This window comes from Daucus carota, chromosome 3, assembly GCF_001625215.2.
Source record: "Daucus carota subsp. sativus chromosome 3, DH1 v3.0, whole genome shotgun sequence".
Classification (NCBI taxonomy): domain Eukaryota; kingdom Viridiplantae; phylum Streptophyta; class Magnoliopsida; order Apiales; family Apiaceae; genus Daucus; species Daucus carota.
In genome coordinates, this window is record NC_030383.2 from 61994267 (window position 1) to 62007093 (window position 12827).

General features: G+C 33.2%; 3 protein-coding genes and 1 non-coding gene across 4 annotated transcripts; 1 reads left to right on the forward strand and 3 right to left on the reverse strand.

The window, feature by feature from the left end:
* Positions 1-57: 57 nt before the first annotated feature.
* LOC108215001 (uncharacterized) lies at positions 58-5882 on the reverse strand. The gene is made up of 3 exons (XM_017387301.2): positions 5533-5882; positions 1005-1146; positions 58-302 (listed from the first exon to the last, which is right to left on the reverse strand). The coding sequence occupies exons 1-3, from the start codon at positions 5808-5810 to the stop codon at positions 219-221; spliced, it is 504 nt and encodes a 167-aa protein (XP_017242790.1). The 5' UTR covers positions 5811-5882; the 3' UTR covers positions 58-218.
* Positions 5883-7515: 1633 nt separating this feature from the next.
* Positions 7516-10685, forward strand: LOC108211462 (small ribosomal subunit protein uS13z/uS13y/uS13x). Its single transcript, XM_017383067.2, has 4 exons — positions 7516-7657; positions 7743-7903; positions 9946-10134; positions 10257-10685. Exons 1-4 carry the CDS (start codon positions 7655-7657, stop codon positions 10360-10362), a joined length of 459 nt encoding a protein of 152 aa, XP_017238556.1. The 5' UTR covers positions 7516-7654; the 3' UTR covers positions 10363-10685.
* Positions 10686-11148: 463 nt separating this feature from the next.
* TRNAV-UAC (transfer RNA valine (anticodon UAC)) lies at positions 11149-11221 on the reverse strand. Its single transcript has one exon. It is a non-coding gene; the product is annotated as a tRNA-Val (tRNA).
* Positions 11222-12233: 1012 nt separating this feature from the next.
* LOC108213408 (transcription repressor OFP12) lies at positions 12234-12827 on the reverse strand. Its single transcript, XM_017385196.2, has one exon. The coding sequence runs from the start codon at positions 12825-12827 to the stop codon at positions 12234-12236; it is 594 nt and encodes a 197-aa protein (XP_017240685.1).

Consider the following 12827-nt stretch of genomic DNA (forward strand, 5'->3'; position numbering starts at 1 on the left):
CTCTTGCCTCGACTGATATGTGAGCTTGACTTTCAGAAATAGATACTTACTTGTTAGTGCCATTGAACAGAGTAGAGATTATGCTTCATTATAATGTTAGTAATTGTCTGTGCAATATGCTAAATACAGCAAGCAACCTATACATACAAATGTAACAAATCACAGCTAATTGCTAAATGAGCTCCCAACACAATTAACATGATGTAAAGATATACAGATCAAGGACTCTTTCTTAAACCAAAAGTGTCTTCAGTGCCACTTGTGACGTTCTTCCTTCGCTCTGCAATCATATCCGAGTAACTCTGAAGGAGAAAGATAAAAATTGAACATAAGATGAATACCATGATACTTTTTGTTATCCTACGGTTCATAGCTAATAAGATCAATAGTTCTTTGCAATGGATCTCCGGGTTTAGGAGGGTATCCGTGTGCGAGCAGCAAGATCGGTGTGAAATGCTGCCACAAGGAAACTATCAAAGAAGCATCTCATTTTTTATTTTGCTTAGCCGCACTTAGGCAAGCAGGACAACTTCTAATTTAACTGACTAGGATCAATTCATTTCACACCTCATCAAAAAATCCCGCCGGTCACGTATTCAGGCTGACTAACGTTAATTTCTTTTTTGTACAAGTATTGACCGAAAACCCAAAGCTGGCATATGAGGGTTGTCTGGCCAACACCAAAATTTGGTGTGGCGGTTCAAGAGATCACAGGTGGAAACTTTGTTTGTCCAGATACCAATTAAGCTAGGCGGGCTTTCCTACGTTTCATAACTCATTGTTTTAATAATATAGAAAAGCCCCCCCCCCCCCCCCCCCCCCCCCCCACATAGTTCCCAAGTCTGTATGCCACCGGATGTATCATTGTAATGTCCAACGATAACTTGCAAAAATAACTAGTTTAGTATTTACCAATATGCCGATATACATGAGGTGAAGTCAGTGCATGCTTCCAGATAAAAATAACTAAATATAATTAAAGTTTAGAATGAGGCTTCTGATACCTTGGGGTAAGAGTAGAGAAAGATGTACCACCATGCAGATATCAATGAAAGAACTAAACCAGTGATCACCACTGAATGCAAAACTAGCCAGCTACAGCTAATTGCTAGAACTCCGGTCAGTGTTATTGTCCATGGTTGACACCTATCAAACAACCCACAAAAATATTATATTAAAAGTTAAAGCAGTAGAATATGACTTACGAGGAAGGAAGAGTGTCTCGAATAAATTAGATAATAGTTATAAGACCTACTAACTATCTCAAGCTTAAACTGAGTAACAGAAAGAGATAATCAAAAAAGTTAAAATTAGTATTGTTATTGTCATTGTATCTGTAGAACCGGAAAATGATACATACTTGACACTACTATTTTGTTTCTACTTAGTATCCTCAGAAAAACGTGCCATATGAACTATAGCAGAAATCAAGAACAAAAAATAATGAGATTAAACTCTTCATCTTATATTTGCAGCCTGCATATTATCTAGACGCCCCATTTGTTTTCAGACCAAGTCAAAAGTTATCAAATTTAATTGCAGAATACCAAAATTTGAAACTAAACATATAATTTCCAGTTTTACAGCTGAATTATATATACTAACAGACAGTATGCTTGTGCCAAATTAAGATAGGTGTATGAAACTATACATCATTTTCAGCACAAACGACCAAAAAACTCCAAAGCAACATTTTGACACATTTTTTAAACTATGATGTAAAACCATCAATTTGTGTGCCGTAGCTAAACTGTACAAGTTCTTATGGAGATGAAGATGTGGCATTCTCAGAGACCCAGAGAGACTTGATGATTGAGCATCAAACATTAGATGACAGGGCATTCACCACACACGGCTAACAATTGAAATTTTACAAAGGTAACGTTCCTCAAGTATGCCTGAATTATACTTCAGGGTTTGGAAGCTTATTTAACTATTACAAAAAAAAGATACGGACCGTTTAACACTGTAACTTTCATTGACACGAAAACTCCCTGTCATCCCAAATTCCAAAACAACCTTCGTATTGCCCAAAAAACCAAAAATAATTTACCGGAAAAGGAAAAAAAAACCCAAAATCAAGTTACAAAACTGGTGTATCTGCGGTTTTCGAGATCAAGGCAGGCGGATGCTCTTTTGGGTTGGAGATATTTGGGATTGTTCCGATGAGATAAATTCAAGTGTGCGTGGGATTAATTTTAACCGACTCAAAGTGCTCAAGATTGTCATGGCTCAAATCTGCAAAAATACTTTTAAAAAAACAGGTGTGATCTTTTCAAAACAAAAATCTATATGATTACAATTATGTGATTGTTTATTGTTTTTACCGTATATATTACGTGTGGTTCATATTTCATGATTAGCTATAATTGGGTTGTTTTGTATCCTATTTCGTCCTTTTCAATCTATATTTGTTTGAATTTGAGTAGATTGGATATGTGTTGTTAATCCTACATTATATGATTAGTTACATTTTATGTGTTCTGCTTCTTCATGTTCATGTGCGTCTATTACTGTTTCGCTTGTGTTCTTGATTATTGTTTGCGGTTTTTGGAGAGTGGCGGTGGAGGTGGTGGGACTCATGGGAGTGGTGACTTAATTAGTGCATGTTATAAATGATTGACTAATTTTATTGCGCGATATTAGTTTTTGCTTTGTAATTTTGGATATGATTTGATTTAAATAGTAGTAATTGGAGAGCTTAATTTTAGTGATCTTGAATGGTTAGTTAACTTTCTTAAATTTGTTTATCTTTGATTTTGACCTTCTATACATGTTTTAATTTGAAAATTTGTGCTTTTATTAAAAGATTAATTGATAGACTCTTTATTACTGATTATTGTACCTGAATTTCATTATTCATGGGAGCCATATAAGATGATTTTATTGTGCCTTTATGAGGTATTAATACGCCATTAATGGTGGATTGTTTTGATTGGTGTATACCAAATTTATGTTGTGCTGATAGACAGCTAAAATCGTGGAAAATTTGTTTGTCAAGAATATTTGATTAGATATATCTTACCTAAGCTTTCAAATTTTATTTATAATTTCCTGACAAAAAAATTATTTATAATTTCTTATTTATATTTTTAAATATTTATTGACATAATTATTAGTTATTTTCTGATGGTCCTATTATGTATCTAACCAAAGAGATCTCATTATCTCTTTGGTGTAGATTTTTTTAGTGATTTGTTTATATAAGCTTTTGATTTTAATTTTCTTATTCTTTAAAATTATATCATATTCATATTTTTTTATGAGTTTGTTAACTCTTTTCCTCCATCATTTTAGATAGTTTTATTATTTTGCTGTATGTATGAACTTATTATGTTTTATTTGTACTAGTTGAGAATCCGCGCGTTGCGGCGGCCTATAAAAATTATATTAATGATTCAATATTAATATTTGTAGAATGCAATAATTTTGTGCTGTCTATAAAAAATATATTAATGATTCAAATTAATATTTGTAGGATATAATAAATTTTATATTATAAAAATTTTGATGTAATACCAATACTAATATATAAAATTGCAAAATTGGACTATAATTCATGGTGAAAAAATGAAAATAATTTCTACACGCAATTAACAATTTAAAGAACGACGAATCTTAATTTTATATGTGTTTTTTTTAAAGTAATCATGTTCTTACTTTGTCACATTCCTCCATTTTTTTTGGATTGATTGTGCACAAAAACATCTAACTTAAATCCGTGAGATAGCGGTCTATAACTACCTTTACTTGTAACGACCTTTATTTTTTAATACTATATAAACAGCCTTCACTTAAACGTTACTTGAACGGATTAATTTTTGATATTTTTCATCCAAAAAATTAGAAAAATAGAACAGAACGATGTGAGAGACGCCACTTACACGCCCCTCGTTTCTCCTTCATATAAGTATTTTCCTTGTATAGCGGTTTATAATGCATGAATAATATTTTCATGTATACAAAGTAAATCATATAAAAATTAACAATAACAAACATGTCCAATGAACAAAACAACTATTATAAAAAAATAATCAACAAACATACATCACTAATAGTTAATTTATTGATATCAACCATCAATATCATGTCAAGACTATATTCTTCTTCCGTGTTTAGATTTGTCGACTCCCACATAACGGTCTATAACTACCTTTGCTTGTAACAACCTTTATTTTTTTAATACTGTATAAACAACCTTCACTTATTGTTGCAGAAGAACGCCACCACCGAATTAGAAATCGAGCAAGAAAACTATCACCAGAGAGAGGTATGGTTGTGGTATTGAGAGAGAAGAGGTTGTGTTTAGATGATCTAAAACCCTACAACCTATAGGGGTATTTATAGGTGCAGAGAGATTTGTGTGCTACTCTTTCCCATAATTAAATAATCTGAAACAAAATCAGATTAAAACTTTCAAGCTACTATATTCCATAAATAATCAGAAACAAAATTAGATTCTGAAACTTGCTTCTAATATATACGAAACTAAAAAGGTAGTATTCCATAAATAATCTGAAACAAAATCAGATTCTGAAACTTGCTTCTAATATATCCGAAACTAAAAAGGGTAATTCTAATTTTTGATATTTTTCATCCAAAGATATTTTGCATCCAAAAATTCCAGAAAATTAGAAAAATAAGACGGAGCGATGTGAGAGGCGCCACCTACACGCCCCTCGCTTCTCCTTTATATAAGTATATTGATTGTATTTTTCAGGTATGCGAGTGGAAGAAAGAATGATAGCGGGACCTTTATGGGTGTTTTCTTATCGAACATTAAAGCTTTATTGTCTAAGTGTCCCCGGTCATCTCTGCATGTCCGAGGGTTAGATGGTAAACTTTCTTGAACGAAAGGAACTCCTTGCAGCGGCCTTTGTATTCCGATACAATTCGTTATACGAGAAAGTATCTTGTGACAAAAAAAAAAAACTATTACAAACAAAGGAAATAAACAATTCTAATCAAAATTTAGATATGATCACCGAGAAGGCAATAATTAATTTTCAGATTACGCTGTGTTACGGGGCAATATGATTTAAAAGTGACCAAGATACACTGTTGCAGTGCAAATGCTGTTAAAAAAACAACTCCAGAGTAAAGAGCTAACAAGTGTTTGGTAAAGTACATGATCACAAGTTAGAGATTAATAGGGAGTTAGTATCAGATTTCAGTACATTTAAGTCAAAGCTTAGTGTTTATTTCTGTCTACGTTCCTCATAAGTTACACTGCAGATACCTTTTACCGGGCCAGCTTCCTAGAAGAACAACAATGAATACTACTTTTACTCTTTTAGCCGTAAAATTCAATAAGGGAAATCATTTATCAATAATCCGAAACTTTATACATTCTTAATCATCACTGCATAATTTCACGTAATACATATCAAAACCCGCAAGCAATAACATAACACAACATTTGTAAATTGCACAACAAAAGCCAAAAAAAAAAAAACACAATTTAAATTCTGAAAAAATAAATAAACTAGAACAGACAAGAACTGAAACTGAACCAAAACCTTAAATTATTACCACGCAGGTTTGGTGTCCCAAACAGAGTCATACTCAAGAGACAGGTTGTTAAGATAAGACTCCATGTCATCAACTGTGCCATTATCATCCTTACTAGAATTGCTGCTCCACCTTAAATCTTTTCCTCCATTGATACTAAATTTGCTTAAACTACAGTGTTTATATGTAAATGAGCATCTGTTTGTGGGAATTAAGAGATGAGTTTTGCAGATTTGGTGATGGGGTTGTAGTGAAGTAGTTATAGAGAGAGGAGAGAGAAGTTGAGTTATCATCATCATCTTCCCTCTTTTTCACCTCAAGATAGAGCTTTAACAACCTTTCAAGTTTCAACAATTATACCTTTCTTTTGTTCTATTGACTTTGAGGTGAGTAATTTTAGGGCTGGTATTGTATCATGACTTTTAATAGCAAATTTTGCGAGGATGATTTTAATAGATTTTAGAGACTTTTAATGACTCTTGTTGACTTCTTAAGATTTCAAAAAAAATTCATGACTCCTAACACTATGACTTTTAAAAACTTTAACAGACCTTTTTTTTTTACAAATTCATGACTTTCAGATACTTTAATAGGCTTTTCTTAAAATCATAAATAACCTCTCTGAACCTTTTGCTATACCTTTTATTGGCTAATTTGTGTTTCATGTACTCTATACTATTTTCTATATCTTTGTGACTGCTCGTGTTGTAATTTACAGAATTTTTATGCTGCATAACCTGATATAATTATAAAGCTGGATGTCCTTGTTTTACTAGTAACTTTTTTGGTACTTCATGATTATTTCAAGTGGATCAAGTTGCTGTGTTATTTAATTGTTGATTCTTGCATAATACAAATACTTTAGATTTTTGTGATCAGGTAACTAATAACAGATACAAGAATTGTTCAGATCGAAAATGACTAATAAAATAAGATTGCATATTTTTTTTTTTTTTGATGAATATCATGTCCAAGTAGTTAATCTTAAGAAGCTAGAAGTAAGAGTTCCCAGGCTACTGATGTGGTGGTGTAGAGTTTCAGCAGTGAAAAGAAGAAAGGAGTTAAAGAAACAAAAGAAGATAAACAAGGACGGGGTTCTGGGTTTGATCTTGTTTAAAGGAAAAACGACTGGTTTATTGAGAGAAGATAAAGTCATGTCAAATATTTTCAATAATGGCCTGACAATTTTCTGAAAAAATATATATAGTTTGTCATGAAAAGTCATTAAAAGTCTATCAATTGTATTTTTCCACCAAAATCATTGATACATTGAATAACAACCGATTTTTGATAACTCTTTAAAAGTTGTAATTCAATACCTCAAACTTTGAAAGACTTTTTAAAAATCCCGATACAATACCTCCTTACTTTTAAAGAGTATTTAAAAATCTTAATTGAATACACCTACATTTTAAAAGTCAATAAAAATCATAATACAATTCCACCCTCTTATTTTTCACAACCATTCTTCTAAATTTTTTTAATTAAATTTGAAAATTTGATATTGATTCATCAATTTTTTTAATTTATTCAAAAATTCACAGATAAATTATTTCTATAAACATATTTTGAATTTTTGAGTGAAAATTTTGGAAATACACGAAATGATATATTCATAAAAATTCATATTAATGATAAGAATTTTTTCCCGATAAGTAATAATGAATAAATCATAAATCGACATATCAATTTATTAATTCTGCTCCCCGATTGTAAAAAAATTTCTAGAAAAACATATGTATACAAATTAAATCACAAAAAATGAAAATATATGAAAAATGGAATTTTCTCGTAAACATTACTACCTCCATCCCAAATTAGATGTCCCCGTTGACTTTGGGCACGTAACTTTCTACTTCTGAAATTTATTTTTTTATTTTTTTTTTATAAATGAAAATTTCATATTTTAATTTTTATTTGCAAAAATAAAATTTTAAAAATAAATCACGTATCTATGCGGTCAATGAACTTTAAATGTGACCCTTAAATGGTGTGCCGCCATTTAATTTGGGATGGACGGAGTATAATAGTACCTCTGTATACACACAATCACACCCTCATTTAACCAAACCCTAGCCGCGACTTCATTTGCGATTCACACCTACGGCCGTCCGGCGCCTGAAATTCTCAATCTCCGGCAACAATGGTAAATTAAATCTCTAAATCAATTTAAGTAAATCAATTCAACTATTTCAATTTCAATTAATTTATTATTTCTTTTTCTAATTCAGTCGCTCGTAGCAAATGAGGATTTTCAACACATTCTGCGTATTCAGAACACGAATGTGGATGGGAAGCAGAAGATCATGTTTGCTTTGACTTCGATCAAAGGTATCGGTCGCCGTTTCGCGAACATTGTTTGCAAGAAAGCTGACGTGGATATGAACAAGAGGTAGTTTTCTGTTATTTATGGCGGTTTAGTTTGTTTCAGTAAGTTGAGTGTTGGTTAGCAGTTTGTTAAGTCGGTTAAATAATTCGGTATGATTGGGAGTTGTGGCGGTGGTTGTGGAATGTTGTTATGGTTTGATTTTCGAATGTGTTCTAGTTACTTGAGGTGGAATTGGATAGGAGAATGTGTCGGATGGGGATTTGGCACGGACTTTAATGCTTATGTAAAATATAGTTCTATAACTACTCTGAATAAAAATTAAAATGTTAAAACTTTTAGTCAAAAAAAGAAAATTTTAAGAATAAATTATAGAACTATACATTATAGGAGCATTAAAGTGCGTGTCGAGCAGTGGAAAAAATTGTATAGAATTGAATGGGACAAAGGCTTATCGAATGTGTTTTATTAATACGCATTGGAAGCTGAATAGTTGAACAAGGCAGAAATCGAACGTCAATAACATAGTTTGTATAGAGTGTTAAATAATGCGTGTTAGTTGGACTTGTGGTGGTTGTAATTAGGTGTTACGATATCAAATGTTGCTAGCGTTTGATAACATTGCTTTAGGAATTTGAATTGGTTGTGGAACTTGAATGTTGATCAAAGTGTTTGTTAAATGTGTTTAGCTTTCTGTTTTAAGCTGCAACTTGTATTAGGTGGGATATTACGATGTTTAATGTTGTTATTAGTTTGATGTTTTGATGTAGTGTGTTGTGACAATTCATTGGTTTTTTTTTTTTTTTTGCAATGTTGAATCGTTTTGTATGTGGTTTTGATTGATGTGCGACTTGTGTCTCTAACAAGTATTGTTGTTAATCAGAGACATTAATTTTGTAGTAGTTGGTCGTTTAAGCAGTGTTAACATGATATTCTCTTTGTCCCAACCATTTTTTTACATTTTTCTTTTTGGAATGTCCTTTCCAATTTTTTACATTTCAAATTGACCAAATCTAGTGAAATATTATAATACAAAAATTAATTACATCCACTGCTTTCCTCCACTATACCCACTTTATACATTAGATATCAATGTATTTGAGCTCTTTACCCACTTTTCTTTCTCCTTGTCACTATTTTATTAATTTGTTTTCATCTCCATGCCCAATCCATTTGTAAACAAAAGTTAAGTAAGAGATAAAAAGTATTAAAATGAGTATAGTGGTGAGACCGATTTATTATTAATGTATAAAGTGAGTATAGTGGAATAAAGTAGTGTGCGTAGGTGATTTTTATTTTATTAAATTTTAGTATTTTCGGTAAGTTTTGAAATTTGAAGAATTGGAAGATACATCCCAAAAAAGAAAGTGTAAAGAAATAGTTGGCACAGAGGGAGTAGGTTTGACTAAGTGAATTTAAAGTTCTGTTAGTAATAAGTGAATTTAAAGTTCTATTATTAATAAGTGAATTTCCCGTGTCCTTCAAATATTTACCCAGATTATTTTAATATTTGTTGATTATATATTCCGTGTTAAGATAAATAATACTTGGTTTATAACAAGTCAATTTGATCAATATGTATTTTCTGCATTCACATAATGGTACTACTGTTGATTCTGAAATCATTTAATTAAATCACAAGTGAAATTAGTGAATTTTTCTTAACTCTTAGGACAATGGGGATAATAATGTTTTTAGGTGCAAAGTTGTTGGGGAGCACACATATTGTATTAAGCCTGTTTTGAGCTTATGTATTGCTTCGTGGGGTAGTTAGTACTTGTTATAACCAACGTTTGCAACACACAGAGGGTAATTCTTATGTGGCATTGTGTGTGTCCATATTTAATAAGAAAAAGAAGACTTGGGGGTTTCGCTTAACAAATGTATTTTTATTTGCTTACAAAATCATAGTGGTATTTTTCATATTTAATGTTTTTCCTGTTGAAAATTGTCCCTTAATGCTTATATCGTCATTCGTGTCCCATAACTTGTAAATTCCTGTAATCCTTTCATAAAAAATAACTTCTTTTTTTGCATATTTAGCTGGTTTTTCCTTCTGGTATAGACCTTATAAGATAGTCTCCCATTGAATTTTGAACTTCTTGCAGGGCTGGTGAACTTTCATCTGCTGAAATTGACAGTTTGATGACCATCGTTGCCAATCCTCGACAGTTCAAGATCCCAGACTGGTTCCTGAACAGGAAGAAGGATTACAAGGATGGAAAGTTCTCTCAGGTGACATCCAATGCACTGGACATGAAACTGAGGGATGATCTTGAGCGCCTGAAGAAAATCAGGTGCGACCTTTCTCCAGTGTTTCTTTTGATGTGCTAGCTACAGTTCATCACCCTAGTCTGCTTAATTAAAACCGTAAATTACTGAAAACAATTTTAAAATTTACTGCTATTCATTTTTACAGGAACCATCGTGGTCTCCGTCACTACTGGGGTCTTCGAGTACGTGGACAGCACACTAAGACTACAGGACGAAGGGGAAAGACTGTTGGTGTGTCTAAGAAGAGATAAACATGCTCCATTCTCAAGCAGTTCTGGCAGATTGTTCAGTTTGGGGGAAATTCTAGACTATTTAAGTTTTTTATGTTTTGGTAGCATCTTTGGATTTTTGGCCTTTAGGTTGTTCTAGGCCCGTAATAGTAAGCTCCGAACTTCTGATCGTTCACTTTGTTGTTTGATAAGGCTTCGAGCTGTCAGCTAAATTTTGCTCAATTCTATGTTCATGACAGTAATGTTTGTTAGTTTCAGTGGTTTACTTTCTGCTTTGCACAATTTGTATGAAGAGTAGTCTCTCTATAAATTTGATGAATTGAACATGTTCGTGAATTGAACTATATGCAAGTTGTGTTGCTAATGGCAGAATGAGAAGAGCAGCCGGGTATTTGTAATTTTATCTTGTTAGAATCCGGTGACCAATTTGTATCATGTTGTAGCATTTTCACCTCTATGATTTTACATTACTGTGGTAGCCAAGTATTTGCATTGTGTATTTAGTTTAGCAAAGCGAATTAGTCCATGAGATTGTCTCGTCTTTAGTTTGGTTAAACTTCATATCACAGAATTATAGAACTTCTCTTTCAAATTCCTTTTTAGTTTTCTATGTTCTGTGGTAAGCAGATCCATTTAGATATCATCATTTTTGATTATATAACATTTTTTCCTGAAAAATATACATTTTATTTACTTTTTGAGAAAGTTCTCATTTTAAAACTATTTTTACAGTAATGGTATATTTTGCTCAGGTTCAAACTGGGAACTGTAGCGAGCTCGATGTTGATGAAGAAAACATAAAAACAATGCTATCGCCCAGGATCGAACTGGGGGCCTTTTGCGTGTAAAGCAAACGTGATAACCACTACACCACGACAGCTGGATGTCCAAAATCAGAACAATCAACTACTTAACTTATAAAGCTTATTCCAATCCTCACAGGCACAAATCAATGAACCATCATATTCTATAGATAATATGCATGACTATGAAATGAAACAAAATCAAAGATCCCGTAATTTTGTCTGGATGGGGACTCGGGATCCACTAACCTTGTCTGGACCAGAAAGATACTCAACCCTGATTAGCTATGACACTCCAATATTTTATTATTTTAAGTATTTAAATACATACACTAATTGTTTCTTAAGTGTCCACTAGCCACTCATTTAACCTCACTTATAGAGTTATAGTACTTGTCCACTGACAATTGGAATCAACAGACTGCATTACTGCCATACAAGCCCATAGTTAGTTTTAAGCAACTATAAATAAGTCATGTCAATACAACAATCTATCTGCTATTTTCTACAGCGAAAAGATAAAATTCAAATTTTTTTATATGCAGGCGGTAGACCATTGTTAGAATATGATCCTGGTAAGCTCTCCTCCTAACACTGTCTGAGGTTTTTAGTAGAATTGGTCACTTAATATGGTATCACAGCAAAAATTATAAAGCATGAACATATATACAAGTTTTACGAGTTTCAAGATTAACAATGGACACTAATTTGCTTACAAGTTTACGTTATCTATTTCTCGCTCTGTTATCGATTTTTTTTTCTTTTTCGAAAAGTGCCGTCGAAATTAAAATAATGGCAGTATGGACTTCACTAGTTAGAATATTAAAGAACTTTTTTAATTACATCGATGATAAAAAATTATAATTAATTATTAAAATTTAGCCGGAACATAACCATCGAGCCAGTACTAGAGAGTATCAATGTCGATACATTGTATATTGACTCATCAAATCATATATAACTAGTAACTACCGACAATAATCAATTAGTAATTGAATGTTAATTATATATACTTGCACACTACTAGAAAGCCACCACTGAACCGCCGTTTCCGGCGGTTTATGATATAAAACCGACCGGAATCGCACGCTAATCCCGACCGGGGCCGGCCGGATTCAAGAGACTGACGAGCAGGTCAGCAAATGCCCCTACAATAAACTTGTGCATGCTCCTAGGGTTTAGCGAAAGATAGCACGTGAGAAGCTCGTGCAAGTCCTCCCAATTAGCCCTAACGTCCCCCAGCTCACGCGCCTCCACCATCTCCTGCATGGACCGCCGGAAGTCCACGTAAGGGTCGGGCGACAATGTCGGTGTAGCCACGCAGCCATCGACCACCACATTGTCAGCCCTAGTCGACGAACAAGTGTTCGTCGACGATGATGATGATGATGGTGATAGTGATAATGATGATGTGGCGGAGTCGATGATGGAGTTGGAGTGGCCCGGGGAGGAGAAGAAGAAGCGTTGGGAGGCGTAGACGGCGGCGAAGTCGGGTGGGGTAGTGTCGGAGTCTTCGGATTGGTAGAGGGAGTTGAAGTTCTTGATGAGGATTGAGGAGAGAGTGCTAGGGTTAGGGTTGGTTTTTTCTTGAGGGTTTAATTTTTTGATGGATTTTTGAGGGGGTGGTGGATAGATGATCTTGGGGAAGCACATTTGGAGGTTTCTTCCCAATGTTCTTGGCAT